This window comes from Salvia hispanica, chromosome 1 (genome assembly GCF_023119035.1).
Source record: "Salvia hispanica cultivar TCC Black 2014 chromosome 1, UniMelb_Shisp_WGS_1.0, whole genome shotgun sequence".
Classification (NCBI taxonomy): domain Eukaryota; kingdom Viridiplantae; phylum Streptophyta; class Magnoliopsida; order Lamiales; family Lamiaceae; genus Salvia; species Salvia hispanica.
Genome location: NC_062965.1, coordinates 35306371 through 35323132, shown reverse-complemented (window position 1 = coordinate 35323132; position 16762 = coordinate 35306371). Strand labels below are relative to the sequence as shown.

Sequence of the window (16762 nt, the reverse complement as noted above, 5' to 3'; positions counted from 1 at the left end):
CAGATTGTGTTCCATCAATAATATAAACATTCAAAATTCTTGTTCTAAGCTCAAGATGTGACAACATCACCATCACATCTTTGTCATCTCTAATGTCTACCATTTTCATAGACCTAGGTATCTTATATGTAAGTTTACTCCACTGATCATAGCCCAATTTCTTAACTTCATCAATTAAATCAAAATACCCAAATCTATCTTCGTCAAAATCAACCTTAGGAGTTATATCTCCACCTACATATAACTCCAAGCCACCATTTTTTACAATAGACCCGCCATGATGAAAATGTATATCAAATTCAATCCTACAATTTTAAATCAAAATTTCAGTCAGCAACTAATTTGTGCAAACAATCAATCTGTAATCAAAATAATTTGTAGTCTAATTCATGGGGTTTATATACCTATTAAGTTATAATACATGAATAAACTTGTTGATTCATTATAATACTCAACTTGTTAAGTTAATCGTGTAATCTTTCTATATGTGGGGACCAATATAAACACAAACAAACAAGGGGAGCTGAAAAAGTATTCACCACCACCAAGATGGAAAAAACGACAAAAATTAAAAAAAAAATTGAAATCAGGGGGACCCACCTCATTGACATTGAGGGCGGTGTTCGAGATCACAAGCTGAAATAGACAACTAAAATTGTTGTTGCTTTGTTCTTTAACCAATAATCCAAGAATCTTTAAAGAAATTTCCTAAAATGTGTTTCTAGGGTTTGTGAAAGAGAACAAGGTTTTGTGTTTTGATTCTGTAGCGTAGCGCAAGTGTGTGGTTTTTTATTAAATTTGTTTTGTTTTTTTTTGTTTTTTTAGAGTTGTATTTTGACAAATAAAAATAATATTGTGTTTAATATTCCACATAGATATGCCAATCTACATGCCACTTGTAAGAAATATGCCAAATAGGATTCAAAATGCCACATAAGCTAGCCGGATTTTACTCCTGACCCGCCGTGGGAAATACCAAACCGATATGAAAGTTCATGATTTATGGTACTAATTTGAAAGTTCATGGGAAAAACCAGAATTTGTGCAAAGTTCATGATTTTAGGGACCAATTTCCCTTAAATTTATCCAAAACAGTATTTATTTTACACAAATAATGTCAATCAGTTACACAAAAAGTGTTGGCTCTTAAATTTTGATAAAAGAGAAAAAGGCCGGCCCGGCCCATTAAACCACCAATTAATCGCAGCCGTAGGATTTAGGATGCTCCTAAGCTAGGGTTTGAGTTTATTTGAGTGTTGCTCCGCAGCATTTTCTCAGCTCTCTCGTCGTCGATCTCTCTCCTTCTCAACAGCCAAAATGGTGAGATTTCAGATCCTATCTCAATTCTCGATGTATAATGCCTGATATAGTTTTCTCTTGGAATTAGATATTATGTTTTGTGAATATATATGTATTCTGCTGCTCTCGTTCTCACTAGATTTCAATCTTATGATCATTGCTATTTATATTCTGTGCTTCCTACTTCTGTTTTAATTGTATTTTGTTTTGATTTTTGGTTTCATAGTCGGATTGATTTATAGGTTATGGTAGCCGTGGTTGATTTCCGGTGTATTAGCTGATACATATTGATTCTATGTACAGGTGTTTGCGAAGGCACAAAAATCCAACGCTTATTTCAAGCGCTATCAGGTTAAATTCAAGAGAAGAAGAGGTAGGTTGCTCGGGATTGTTTGTGATTAATGCTTTAGTTGTAAAATCTTATGAATTGGGTTGATTTTTAATGCAGAGGGGAAAACTGACTATCGTGCCAGGATTCGCATGATAAATCAGGATAAGAATAAATACAACACTCCCAAGTTCCGCTTCGTTGTGCGATTCGTATCCTTCGCTGCTCATCTTTAGTTTTGTTACTCTTCTCGTTTTTTGAATTGCTTTTGTTTATATAAGTTGAAGTTATGAGTTATGATTTTCCATGTGTTATCTGGTGCTATTTGTTAGTTTCCATTGTGGAGTTGTGGGATAAGTTTATGTCACTATGTTTAGTATCTTAACCTGGATTTTAGACCAACAAAGATATTATAGCACAAATCTGCTCGGCTAGCATTGCTGGTGACCACGTTCTTGCTTCTGCGTATGCACATGAGCTACCTGGTTATGGACTGGAAGTTGGCCTAACCAATTATGCTGCTGGTATTATTTCAAACTGATGATTTTGTATTTACTGTACCAATAATTCTGTGTACTTACTGATTTTGTTATCTAGCTTACTGCGCTGGTCTTCTCTTGGGCCGCCGTGTTCTGAAAAAGCTTGAATTGGACCAGGAGTATGAAGGAAATGTTGAGGTAGTTCATCATTTATGGCTTACTATGTTCCTGATATACATGTTTGTTTGTAAGCATGCTTTCTGTCTCTAACTGAGCACACTTGTGTATAGTGTATATACTCACTCCATATAACATTGCCTGTGATCACTACTATGCTATGAATGTTGTATTTATTCGCTGGTTATTAGATGTTTGCGCTTCCATGTGACTGATTGGATTTTTTCAGGCCACTGGAGAGGATTACTCTGTTGAACCAGCTGACAGCAGGAGGCCATTCCGTGCTCTCCTTGATGTCGGTCTGTTGAAGACCACAACCGGAAACCGCGTTTTTGGTGCACTCAAGGTACATTCTGTTTTAATTGGGAATCGTTTACCTAAAACATTGTTAAATGTGCTTCATCTTATTAAACTCTTAACCATAAATGAGTAGTTGTGAGTAATCCTACTTACGATGCAGGGTGCTCTTGATGCTGGAGTTGATATTCCCCACAGTGAGAAGAGGTTTGCTGGATTCAGCAAGGACAGCAAACAACTTGATGCTGAGGTGCATCGGAAGTACATCTATGGTGGACATGTTGCTGCTTACATGAACGTAAGTCTTGATTCAGTTCCTTTCTCATCATTGATACACTTGCATGTTTTGACCTATAACGATGTGAATTTAATTGTGCAGTCTTTGAGCGAAGACGAGCCTGAGAAGTATCAGACTCACTTTAGTGAATACATTAAGAGGGGAATTGATGCAGATAACATTGAGGAGTTGTACAAGAAGGTCCATGCTGCCATTCGTGCTAATCCTATTCAAAAGAAGGTTGAGAAACCGGCACCAAAGGAGCACAAGAGGTAAGCCATGATTGTTTGAAATTCTTGAAAATATTTAAATTTAATTCAAATATGTTGTCCTAACTGATATCATGTCTTTTTCAGATTCAACCTTAAGAAACTGACTTACGAGGAGAGGAAGGCCAAGTTGATTGAGAGGTTGAATGCTCTGAATGCTGCAGCTGGTAACGATGATGATGATGAGGATGAAGAGGATGACGAGTGAAGGACGTGATCTGAAGCCCCTTTTTGTCAATTTTGGTTGTTTTTTTGGTGATAATGGCATGGCCTTTGTTGGCATTTTAGGGTATTGTCATTTTTGTTATCTTTGGCACATTAGGTTGTGGACACCTAAATTTTCTATTCACAATTTAAACTTAAATCTTGAGGTGAATTATCTCGAAAGTTTTTCTAATTTACAATTTTTCGAAGTTGATGTGTTTTTATATACTTTTTCTGTGATTCGTATGTAGACATATTTTAATGGGATATTGGTATCTAATATCATGAAACTTTTAAAAAGTTGGGTTTTTCCCATGAATTCTAAAATTGGCAAATAATATTACAAACTTTACCTTGGGTTTGTTTTTTCCCACCAATGAAAAAATTCATATTATTTTAATAGATTAAAGAATAATTTTGGAGGGTGTTTCAAAAAAAGCTATCTTCAAATATTGAAAAACTTGAAACTTTCAAAATTGTTGTTGAGAAATTATGAAAAAAAATCGGTATTATAATATTATTTGTGGGAATTTTTTCATTCGTGGGAAAAAACAAACACGGGGTAAAGTTCGTGATATTATTTGTCAATTTTAAAGTTCATGGGAAAAACCCAACTTTTTAAAAGTTTTATGATATTAGATGCGAATATCCCTATTTTAATTGTTCTACTCTTTTGCGGTTGGTTTTCAATTGATTCAATTGTTTTTTTATTTGAGTATGCTAATGTTTTTAGGACTTGTATGTCTAATATGAATAAAATCTTCTATTGGATATACTACTAAGTAGAAGGGGTTAGAAATTAAAATATCAATACATAATTTTGTTGAATTTTAATATAATGTGTTAGACATTTTAATGTCACTGTGCTGACATTTTTAATACACTGTATTGATGAGTTTGCAGAGTTAACAACTTAAATACTCCCTCCGTCCCACAAAAGATGGCACACTTTCCTTTTTAGTTTATCCCACAAAAGATGTCACATTTCCCTTTTTGGAAAAAGTTCTCTCTCACATGAATATAAAAATTATATTTTCTCTCTCCATTTAACACACAAAACAAAACCTCCTAAAATCCCGTGCCATTTTTAAAGTATGCCAACTTCTCTGGGACGGAGGGAGTAATTAGTAATATAATACACCCCTTAAGTAGAAGTATGTATAATAGCATGTGCTTGCAGTCTGAGTAAGTGTATACAATTCTGTTCATATTTTGGTGGGAAACCGATCTAGAAATCAAAAACCAATTCTATCATTCTATGTAATTATCAATTGTAATCTATACAATATATAAAAGGGGAGTTTTGGAGAAATTTACAAGATTTCCATTAAATTTAAAAAATTATATTAAATTAAAAATGTATAATTAAAGCCTACAAACATGTGATTAAGTGGAGTGAGTGGGAGGTTAGGAGTATATCACTACAATGGAAGTTTTTCATCTACGATGGCAAAAGTAAAAGTGATGCTTGCCGATTGGGCAAATGAGGTTTCATTCCTGCTGCATCTAAAATTATTTTTTTCTTAGATACAGAAAATTTGAATAGCATGATATTCACTGATGCTATTAAGTAATATGTCTATGTGAAATTTTGGGTTCCCATGTTTGTTTCATGAATTAGGAGCCTCAATCAAAATTTTCCTTTGATCTTGATTAAGGATTGAATTTTAGCTTAAGTAGATGAAATGTTCCGTTTGTGATAAACAACATGCTTTTCCTACAATTCAGTGTTATCATCTATATGCATTTTCTTTTCTGTGGGGAACAGGAATGTATACAGTATCCAGATGTCTTGCCCATCAATTGCACTTCTCTTGCAAACATGAATGATATTTTTAGCAAGGTATGTTGATGCTATGTACGAGTGATTTCAAACCAAGACCACCTTGCTGTTATATATTTTTGAGCAAAACCATTCTGGGAAGAAACGTAGTCGTTCTACATCATCTTTGCAGCAGCTTCAGAACTTGTATTCTCAACAGACCCCTGGCATGAAGATGATGTGAGTGTCATGTGCCTTTTTCTGTTCCTTAAGCATAAGACATGATAGTTCACATTTTATACAGTTTATTTCTTGGTTAAGTAAATCTTTAGTTGCCATTATGTAGGATATGCATTCAAGTTCTACGAATTCTATTGTTTCTCAACTCACTGAATACTTCAATTATGGTTACAGATTGGCTATAGCTGATGAGCTGGATTATTTGATTAACAGATCTCGAGCTGTGCTTCATGATCTTTTCATGCTAACAACACTGCCTTTCTCCAAGTGTATTTTGCTAGGTATGTTAAAAGACCTTACAAGGTTGAAGATTCACCCTGAGAGTTGGTTTTAATCTCTTTAACTTGTACGCAGGGGTTGCTAATGCTATTGACTTGGCAGGACATAGATGAATTCGACTAGCACGTCCATTTGATCGAGATTGACATCGAGGAAGATCCAGAAATAGCTGAGGCTGCAGGAATCATGGCACACCTTGTGTACAATTTTTCAAGAACAAGGAAATGATCAGGTTGGTTAAATTTGGAGCGTCAAAAATGGTATTTTTTGTCCTAACCATCAATATTTCGATTCCTTTATGGACTACAACCCGTTGCATTCGTCTCGGATATAGCACCAAGATAATTTTTCATATTATCTAGATAGCTTTGTGATGTTTTTGCTCATGCCGCATGGATAATGAGTGCCTTATCTTTGTATAATACATTGTTAGAATCTAAAACGTTGTCGTTGAGAAAAATAAAAAATGTTAGTACTATATTTTTGTTGATCTTGATTTTAATTTGAATGTGCAGGACTGTATCGGGTGTGAAGATGAAGAAAGAGTACAGAGAATTCATTAAAGCAAATAAATAAGGTGATGCTCAAGAAGATGTGTGACTCAATTTTTATGTGTTGGAATTGTACCATTTATTTGCTGAAGAAAAAAAAAAAAAAAATATACCATTTCTTTTGCCATTGAGATTGTATATTTCGAAATAGTCTTATTTAAATGTACAAAACCAAGTCGAAAGTTCTGCAATCTGAGTTTGTTTACTATATCTTGATGAAGTCTGAAATGCCCTTTTCAACTACAACCAATGTCATGTGTTGAATTATTTGCCAATTTTTACTAAATTTGTTAATATCTAATTGTTATTACATATATAATCATTTTTGTTTTACGTAGTGTAGATATTAGATTATTATAAAGTAATTTAAGATCTGTGCATCGCACAGGTGGTATACTAGTTAAAATCTAATATTCAAGTAATGCAATATGATACTCACCGTTCTTAAAAAATACTACTATTAGTTTCATTTTGCCCCATTTGAAAAATGAACACATTCTCTTATATTCTATCCATTTTTTTTTCTTTATCTTTTCTCCTCTCTCACTTATTTTTTTCACTTTCTCTCTCAAACTTTATCTATTTTTTTTTCTCATCTCTTTTACTATACTAATTTTTCATTAAATTTGTGGGTCCATAATTGAGACTATTTTTTTTAACAGAGAAAGTACTAATCAATTAGTTGCAGTTTTATAAATCAAAAATTTTAATTGGTTAAAATCATTCACTTGTAAATAATCAATGCGATACGATGCATTCTAAAAAGTAATTATTCACTTGACGGCAAAGTCCAAATTTAGGATGAATTTGGAAAAAAAATGCATTCTGAAGATGCCAAATGACAAATTTAGGGCATCCACAATGGGACGCTCTAAGCGACGCCCTATGTACCGCCACGTAAGCATTTTTATCCTCCTCCCATTCCACCTGCAGTGGGGCAGACTATAGCCCGCCCTAAGCGACGCCTTAAGCATATTACTTCTATTTTGTATTTATATAATTTATGCAAATTTATCAAGCAAAATAAAAAAATAAAAACAACACAATTAAGGCAAATCCTACATTTACTTAATTAAAAAAAAGTTACAAAATAAGAAATTAAAAAAAAGTTACAAACTAAGAAATTTAAAAAAATGCCCCATCGGCTCGTCTAGAGTAGTCCCAACCTTCGGCTAAGGCCATCGATCATCCGCTGGATGCCTTCTCTTTGAGCCGGGTTGGTCGCCTGCATCAGAGCGTTGTGCGCGTCCAACAACGTCCTGTAGTCAGAGGAGGCCACCAAATCCGTATAGGCATGCGACGCAGCCGAAGTCTCGCTCGAGGTCGCACTCAGGCTCGGGCTCGGGGGCTGGTCAGACGGCGCCGCGGTGGATGTGGTCGCCTTGGCCTTGGCCTTGGCAAGCTTGATGCCAGGTGGACGTCGGGAGGACATCGGTGTGCCGGAACTCTCATCGTCGAACACCGGATTGTTGAAGTCCATTGGAGACGTGCCACTCTCGCTACTTGTATAATCAGTGAAGGTGCGCTTCGACGCCCTCTTCCTCGCCGCCGTTGATGGGGGAATCACACCACCAACGAACTTCTGCTTGTCGCTCAAGAGCGCCCAGGACTGGTAGTGCTTGAATAGCCGTACAATGACATGTACGACTGCATAGCTTTGTCCCGCACATCCGCCAGACTCTCGCCACCGCCCTGCTCCCTCTCGCACTTCTCGTACTCCCCCACCTGCTTCTTTATTTGATCCCAGTGCTTGCGGAGCTGCTCCCTGTGGCGCATGTAGGTGTACTCCGACTTGGCCGCGTTGTATTTCTCGGCGATGCGCTCCCACTACGCAGTCACCTTTTGGTTGTTGGCGAACACCGGATTCTCTGAAACATCAATCCAACATCTCGTCTAGACGATGGATTTAGGATCGGAGTAGTTCGTCCTTCCCGGGGCGAACTCTTCCCACTCCTCCGTTAAAGGCAACTTCTGGGCTCGTGTCTTGGTCCGCTTCTTCTTGGTGGCGGAGCTAGACGCGGCGGCGGCGGTGGGGAGACGGCTCCAAGTCGGACAGCCAGTACGAGTCGGTGCTGAAGTCGGGATCGTACTCGGTGTTGGTGTCGAATGGCCAGTATTCGTTGGGTTCTGTACCCGGCCATTGTGCACCACCGAACATCGGACTATTCGGATTTAGGTAATCTCCGGAATCCATTTTGCTTGAAATGTAGACAATGTAGTGTGAATTTGAGAGTGAAGAGAGTGAAAAATGAAGTGAAAATGAGAGTTATATATAGGTTTTGAAAATTGAATAAAACTAAAAAAAAAACGGAAACGCGTCGCATCGTCCGCACCATTACGGATGCCCTTAGGATGAATTTTGAAAAAAAAAGGTTGTCTTTCTGAAGATGCTGACTGTATAGATGTCATGTGTTTAAAGTTTAATCTAAAGACGCTACTATGAATCTATGATTAGCGTGTTGAATATCTATTGTCCATCTAGGTATGTCAGTATAGCCCGTAGCCCGTGGGCTGATCCGAATAGCTGCCAAATTAATAGGGTTAGGATTAGAAATTTCTAGCACGATAAAATTATAACCTGATTAGCCTGTACCCGATTAACTCGCAATCCGTTAGGACTAGATCCGAAAACCCGATGAGCTGGCCTGAAAATCCAATAAAATTTCTATATTCTATTTTTTAACTTTTAATTCGACACTTCATTGATTTTAATTTTATAATATAAATAACTACAAAAATATCTTTCAATTTTATAGTAAATAAATAAATTGCATATTGAATTTTTGTTAATATAATAATTGATAATAAATTATAAATTTAAAATTCAGTGAAAAATATTTAAATTTCTAAATATGCACTAAAATTTCACGAAATATCTCAAATATTAGTATTTGATCATCTTTATGATTGAGTTTAAGCATATATCACAAATATATCATAATTAAATATTTTACATTTTATGAATATAACTAATTTTCATAATTATTTATTGGATTAATGACATGTTAATCTTATCGGTAGCAACCCGATTAACCGCCTGGGCTAGCCTGAAATCCGACCTTTTAGGATTAGGGTCGGTCAAACTTTTATAATCCGAAAGAAATCACAACCCAATTAGCCCGTACCTGATAGACCCGTAACCTGAATAGGGTTGGCCCGAAACCCGACAGGCCAATCCGAATGACATCCCTAGGTCCATCTGATGACATCTACACCAGAAAGTCGAGGGGGCAAGGAATAACCATGAGTTCGAGAATGAAAGCACCAGTGATACGTAGAACTCCCTCCGTCCACAAAGAATATGCACTTTGGGTTCGGCCCGTGTTTTAATGCAAAATTGGTAAAGTAAGAGAGATATAGAGAGAAAAAGAATACAATATTTTTAGTGGATAATGGGTCTCACCTCATTAAAGAGAAAAATGTTTCAAAATTAGAAAGTGCATATTCTTGTGGAACAGACTAAAAAGGAAATAATGCATATTCTAGTGGGACGGAGAGAGTATTAATTAGGGATTAATACGTATTCAGAAATAAATTGAAGAGAAATAACAAGAGAATGAAAAGATTGTTGGGAGAGAATGATAAATTTATTTAATTCTTCATTCTTAATTATAATGAAATACTCCCCACATATTTATAATATGTGTGTTAAAAAAAAAGAGTTTTAATGCACAATGAGTAAGGTAAAAAAGATGAAGAGAAAAGATAGTAAAATTAATATTAGTAGAATGTAAGATCTCTCTTAATTTACTTTCTCTCTACTCTAACTACTCCTTTCGTTCCATAGTAATAGAGACATTTCTTTCCGACAAGGAAATTAAGAAAAATGTGTGTAACGTATTAGTAAATAAAAAGATACTAATAAAGTAGGAGAGAAGAAAAAATAGAGATAATAAAGTAAGAGAGGAAAAAGTAAGAGTGGAAAATGTGTTACTTTTTACTAAAAAAAAGGAAATACTACTATAGAACGCCTAAAATAGAAAAATGATTCTACTACTATGGAATAGAAGGAATATTTTTTGTCATATTCCCAAAACAACAACCAAAAAGAAATCAGTCACATACATATTTCCTTCGTTCCATAAAATAGGTAATTTGGGGTTGACATTAGTTTTAAGGTGTAATTAGTAAAGTAGTAGTAAAAGAGAAGGAGAAAAGTAGTTGTGTTGTAGATGGTGAAGCCCACAAATAATAGAGTAAAAGAGAAGGGATAAGATTTCTATACGGAGGCGTTTGGTAGTAGGGTTGGGATCTCACATGTTAGGATTCTAAAATGGATATTCAAATTGGATTAGGCATGATTGCATCAAATCCCATCACCTTTTTGGTAGCATTGACTATTATCAATATTATCATGCCCCACGTTTGGTAGACCCTCCCCTAATTTCAGATAAAAGTTAATCTGCCAATTTTCTCCCCATTTATTTGTTGATAACCCAATTTTGCCCCTTCTAGATACCCTTGTGACTCTTCTTCAAATTTCCCCCAAAATAATCCCCCGCCATCTTTTCCCAAAAGGCACTAAACTGATATTTTGCAAATCCGTGCGCGGGAAATGAAATGTTCAGCCCTAATTCCACAAATCATTGTTAAATAGCATTGTCCCATTGGCATTCAATTACACCAACCACATTAATTGAAGTTCAAGCTCATTCAATGGGGGATTCAAGGCGAAAAGAGCACATGCGTGTAGGAGGAAGTGGCAGTCAAGGTACGCCTCATTTGAATGCATCCGGCTTAAAGTTTTGATTATTTATAAATTTATCCGAGTCCTATTCGTTCTGATTTTTCAGCTATTGGAGGAGGGCGGACCTCTCGACAGCGGAGCCGTGATGACCGCTCTCGGAGGGCATGGAGCGACAGGGAGGATATGCACTTCATAGCTTCTCTGAAAGAGTTGGTTGCTACTGGATGGAAGTCCGACAACAGATTCAGACAAGGGTATCTCCAAAAGTTGGAAGAATCCATGCGCCGTGAGTTCCCGAACACTGATTTGAGGGTCAGCCCCCAATTCACATCGAAGCTTCACACTTGGAAAAAGTTTTACTCTGCTGTGGGTAATATACTGGAACGGAGTGGTGTTGGGTTCAACAACCACGGCGACTACAAAATCGACTGTGACGAGCATATTTGGAGTGAAATAATCAAGGTTGTTGCAAGTTTTATGGTTACCTATCGATTATTTTGTAGCATATATTTACCATTCCAGAATATTTGGTGGGTTAGTTAGTTTTGTATCATCAATTTCCCAACTGAAGGGCTTTGTTTGGTTGTTTCAGGCTGACAGTGGTGCTCGTTTTCTTCGCTACAAGTCGTGGCCGTATTACAATGACTGGAAGATGGTCTTCGGGAAGGATCGGGCTAGCGGCCACAGCGCCCAAGATACTGACCGTGCTAATGAAATTAACGGCTCCGGATCCCGTGATTCAAACACGGGACGCCACTTGAATGAAAGCCAACCGGGATGGGACGATGGGTACGAAGGAGTCGGTATGAATGATCATGGAACAGCTGATGACCACACCGACAGCGTCCACAGCAACGTTGTGGACAGTGAACGTCCTGCTGCAAAGAAGAAGCGTAAAAGGGGTGATGCATTTGATGGTCTTATCGATGTCACTGGTAAATTACACGATGACACAAATGCAAGGCTTGACCGTTTATCGGCTCGCATTGGATATGAGTTCGACGTCACTAAGGCAAGGAAGGAGGTGTTTCAGATGATGAGTTCCAGGGCTCACCCTGTCTCAGGTGTTCATTGCTTCGGACGCTATACTTGCGAGGGTTGAACGGCTTGACTACTTCATGAGTCTGCCGGAGGGTGCACGTCAACCCTATGTGTGGCATGCGCTTGAGCATTACACTAGCAACTACTCCCTCCGTCCCGGCTAAGATGACACATTGCTTAGCCGGCACGTGATTTTAGGAGTTATTGGTTAAAGTGTTTAATTGGAGAGAGAGAAGGTGAGTGTAAGTATTAAAGTAGAGAGATAAAGAAAGATGGATATTTTAATAGGAGTGAGAAAAAGTGGTTGAATGTATTAATTGGAGAGAGAAAATTACCAAAAAAGGAAATAAGTCATCTTAGTTGGGACAAACTAAAAAGGAAAACGTGTCATCTTAAGTGGGACGGAGGGAGTAGTATGGCAGGGGCGTGGTGTTTGTTGGTTTTTGGTGATGGTATGAACTAGTCTTTTGTCGAACTATATAATATTATGGCAGGGTCGTGGTTTGTGTTGGGTTAGGGAATGGTTTGAACTAGACTTTTGTCGAACTACTTAGGCCACAAGCAAAAGGCACATTACAGTGTCTTACTTTTTTTGTAATGTGAATATGGTATGCATTGTAGGCCACTACTAATGAATTATGGTTTGCTTACTTGTTGGTACTTTAAGTTGGATACTGCAAACAATATGCATAGTTCATGAATATCAACATTGAGCACAAACTACATCCAACCCATTCAATAGATGCATGCAGAGAACAACAGTTATGAAGTATCCGATTTGTCTTAGTTATTATACATAGTCAAAAACTACATTCACAGTCCTAAATCATTAGCATTCTACATGTGTGCAGCGGGTAAAATTAGCAAAAGATGCAAGTGAAGTGTAAGTAATAACACTAGTTGTTCAGTTTGTAATACCTTCTTGTTTGCCGACTGTGGTTATGGATGGATTGTTACATAGAAGTGCACCTCCTCTGTGTCCACAAGATAGAAACAACATCTCATACCTTTCTTGAGTCGATTCACTTGCTTGAAGTGGCTCCATCCACGCTTGACCCGAATCTTACCATTTTTCTTTGCGATCCGCATTTCCCACGTCCAACCACCAACTGTGAAATAAGTCGCATCTTCTAGGGCACTTTCACGGATGTAATTATCCCAAAAGCTGATTGGAATCTCCTACAAAGAGTGGAAATGAATCGGCATTAATAAATTGAGCAAGCCACTTGGTTTCAAAAGGAGGCAGTTGGTGGTGGCTAGGGGTGTGCATTCGGGTTTCGGTTCGATTTTTCGCCCAAACCGAACCGAACCCGAAAAACCGAACTTAGGGTAAAATCAAAACCGAACCGAAACCGAAAACCGAAAAACCGAAACCCGAAAAGCCGAAAACCGAACATAAAAAACCGAATTAAACCGAAAAACCGAAATTATATAAAAAACCGAAAATCCGAAAATCCTAAAACCAAAAATAAAAACCGAAATCTGGAGGAAAAAAAAACAAAACAGAATAACAGTAACTTAGAAATTTTCAACCTACAAAACATAACAATAATAATATCCATAATCCATCAAAGCATCAACCAACAATGCAATCAATATTCCACAACAAAAAACATCAACCAAAATGTCTAAGTTCCAACATATTACATCAAAATAAAACCAAAATGAAGTTCCATGACAAAGTCTTCAATATTGTCTAACAAGTGCAAGTTTCAACAAATAATGGAGATTGATTAATTTGTTGAATCTTGAGTAGACATCAATGCAATACCTACACAAAAAGAGTTATATAAGTACAATGAATGAAATAATCAATAACAAAAAACTTAAATGTATAAAACTACCTTCTTCTATCTTTTGGACATCTTCAAGAATTTCTTCAACACTAAACTTGGAAGACTTGCGAAGCCAATTTTGACCACAAACAAGATACTCAACACTTTTTTCATCTACTAATCTGAAATTTAATTCACAAAATCTGGAAAAAAAATTTTATTCATAGAATCTGAAACATTATGCGTGGAACAATCTGAAACAATCTAAAATTTCATTCATAGAATCTGAAACAATCTAAAAATTTCATTGATAGAATGTGAAACAAAAGGTAAAAACTAATAATGAATTAATTATAATTCCATATTAGGAATGCAATTGAATGAAGTAGAATTTACCTGGAGTTGGAGGCCGAGCTGTGAAGTGTGGAGAGAATGAACACGACGGCGTGAAAGCTGAAGGGGCGACAGGAGCAGGGGAGGCGACCGGAGCTGGAGGGGCGACGGCTGGAGGGGGGTCAGACCGGCGACCGGCGACGGACTGAGGATGGAGTTGGTGAAGGGATTAGGGTTAGAGGGAGGAAGAGTGCGGCGGACGATTCTCACTTCTCAGTTCTCAGATTCAACTTGAATTTTCCAATTAGGGCTTGTATTTTAGACTTTAGTTATAATTAAATAATAGTAATATATATATATATATATATATATATATATATAATATAAATAAATAAATAAATATAAATTCGGTTTTTCGGTTTTTTTGCCACCCGAACCGAACCGAACCGAAAAACCAAAATTTTTCAATTCTTAAAACCGAACCGAACCGAAAAACCGAACAAACCGAACCGAATTTCAAATTTTCGGTTTGGATCGGTTCGGATGTTCGGTTTTCGAATTTTTTGCTCACCCCTAGTGGTGACGATTTTACCAATGTCTTAGTAATTGATGTCTCTGTGAAAGTAACCGTGAATGATGGGTGTTCATCGACTAGCGACAACTTATGCAATTGAACATCGTCGTTGTCAGTAGAAGCAAGAGAACACGCATCTGATGAGTCGTAGTCATCGCTTGTATCCAGGTCCGGCAAGACGTCAGTCTCCGGTACGGGCCACAACGCCCTTGCATCATATTATGTGTGTGCTATACGTTGGGGTGAGATTGAACCATATTGAATGAAATGGATAAAACTAGATACATACCATCATAATCATATAATGGAGGGCAACCAGTTAATGCACAAGTTGGTAGTCGGTACTACATGGAAAACATCATCTCCGGAGCGGGTGAAGAAGAGTATATCCCCATTGTTGACATTGTTCACATTCGCGAAGCTAGACCAGCCAGACCGAAAATAGCATCCGTTCTCCACGTTGAGCAACTGCACAACCCATTTCCCGCCGTGGGGCATGACAAGGAAGCATTGGGGAGGTAGATCTCGTCCATATAGCTCAACCCATTGAGGAGGAATCCGCTGAAATGTATGCAAAATGGTATTACAAACTGACATTGAGAGATGATTAAACTGCAAAGATTTCTTACCAGACTTTCGGTGTTCGTTTGGGGGTGATAGATCTTGACAAGGGGGGGAGGGGTTAATTCTATTTGCAGCCATAGTTGATAGATTGGAGAAACAAGGACCTCTATTTATGAATTCGGTGGAGATGTAATCAATGAGTAAGGACAAATATTTGTCCTCATTTACGTTGAGTTTACCTACCAAGACCATAATACCTACACCCAGCTATTAATTGCATCCATCTACCCACATCAACACTCCGCCGACTTGGAATGACGGCTCTGCTTTGAGCATGGATGGTAATAAATTGATCTCCTCACACCATTGAATTGGGTTAGTGGTTATATGTCAATCATAATATTCAATGTTGGTTAAGTTACCAAGAGTCCACTTTCTAAATTGTGGTAAACATAAATACTGAACACTACCCACACATCCTTCACCAACTAATTTCGTCATATCTCTAAGAAGATTATGAACATTCCTTCACAAGCTAATTTTTTCTTCGAAGGGAAGTGGTCAGCAGAATTAGACGATCACCTCCTTTCCACACTTGTGTCCATGAAGGAACATCAAGGTGATGAACAACCTGGCATAACTGACGAGGCTTTAGTTGCGGCACGCGCAAAGGTCGAAGCAGTTGCTGCTATCTCCTTCAGCATCGACGACCTGAAGGCTAGAGTGGTCCACCTCGGAACACGCTACGAGACCTTTAACGCCATTGTCTTCACCAATGGAGTATGGTGGTATCCCCACCTCAAGGTTGTCGATGCTTGCGACAGAGTCTGGGGACAGCTAATTAAGGTAATACGTCGTCCATTTTAACACTTTGCTATGTTGAAGTGAATCATATGATGCTTGTGTCTTATGCAGGGGAACCCCTTTGCCACTGCATACTACTATGAAGATGAGCCGAAATACCGACGACTCACCACCCTTTTCGGCCTAGTGGATGTGAAGTAAGAGAGCACCAAAACATGGAAGGTCGTTGTCCCTAAAGAAATCGTCGTGCTATCCGACACTACCATCCCCCGCCGCAATGTGATAGACTTGACGTTGGGCGACTTTTCTCAGGAGGTGAACTCACCCGTTATGGTGATCGGTGAAAAGGTGAAGCACAAGCTCTTTGACGAAGAGGTTGAGTCGGTGGACCAAGAGTCCTCGAACAAGCCGCCTACCGTCTACTACGTGCCAGGCCCTCGAGGGAAAGCCATAAGGAAAACCGCACTTACATGCATTATGCCTGCCCACCTCCATGTGCCTAGCCCGAAGTCATCACCAGGTGGATCATCGCAAGCTTCCAACAACCCAAATCCACGGGGTGATCTCCATCGCCCCTGAATATGGAATGGATTAAATACCCATGCCCATGTTGCATGATCGGCCTAGTGCACTTTTGTCTTCATGTTTCAATAGGAACGTGACTTATGCACATATTAAACAATATTATGAAAAGGCAAACGCTACTGCCTCTGTTTTGTACTCTCCTTTTATATTCATGTTTCAATAGAAACATGGAATTATGCAAATATTAACAAATATTATGTAATGGCCAGTACTTGTGGAAATGTTTTTATTGTGCAC

General features: G+C 37.9%; 3 protein-coding genes and 1 long non-coding RNA gene across 4 annotated transcripts; 3 read left to right on the top strand and 1 right to left on the bottom strand.

The window, feature by feature from the left end:
- The first annotated feature begins 1204 nt into the window (after positions 1 to 1204).
- Positions 1205 to 3502, top strand: LOC125202395 (60S ribosomal protein L5-like). The gene is made up of 9 exons (XM_048100784.1): positions 1205 to 1320; positions 1603 to 1672; positions 1748 to 1839; positions 2025 to 2151; positions 2225 to 2304; positions 2513 to 2629; positions 2744 to 2878; positions 2960 to 3129; positions 3214 to 3502. Exons 1-9 carry the CDS (start codon positions 1318 to 1320, stop codon positions 3332 to 3334), a joined length of 915 nt encoding a protein of 304 aa, XP_047956741.1. The 5' UTR covers positions 1205 to 1317; the 3' UTR covers positions 3335 to 3502.
- A 1274-nt stretch (positions 3503 to 4776) lies between these two features.
- On the top strand, positions 4777 to 5724 carry LOC125195219 (cell division control protein 6 homolog). The gene is made up of 5 exons (XM_048093403.1): positions 4777 to 4818; positions 5099 to 5173; positions 5256 to 5332; positions 5507 to 5613; positions 5687 to 5724. The coding sequence occupies exons 1-5, from the start codon at positions 4777 to 4779 to the stop codon at positions 5722 to 5724; spliced, it is 339 nt and encodes a 112-aa protein (XP_047949360.1).
- A 5079-nt stretch (positions 5725 to 10803) lies between these two features.
- LOC125205730 lies at positions 10804 to 12028 on the top strand. Its single transcript, XM_048104823.1, has 3 exons — positions 10804 to 10873; positions 10956 to 11311; positions 11442 to 12028. Exons 1-3 carry the CDS (start codon positions 10819 to 10821, stop codon positions 11949 to 11951), a joined length of 921 nt encoding a protein of 306 aa, XP_047960780.1. The 5' UTR covers positions 10804 to 10818; the 3' UTR covers positions 11952 to 12028.
- A 1514-nt stretch (positions 12029 to 13542) lies between these two features.
- Positions 13543 to 14310, bottom strand: LOC125213557. Its single transcript, XR_007174966.1, has 3 exons — positions 14062 to 14310; positions 13735 to 13868; positions 13543 to 13661 (listed from the first exon to the last, which is right to left on the bottom strand). It is a non-coding gene; the product is annotated as an uncharacterized LOC125213557 (long non-coding RNA).
- Positions 14311 to 16762: the final 2452 nt, after the last annotated feature.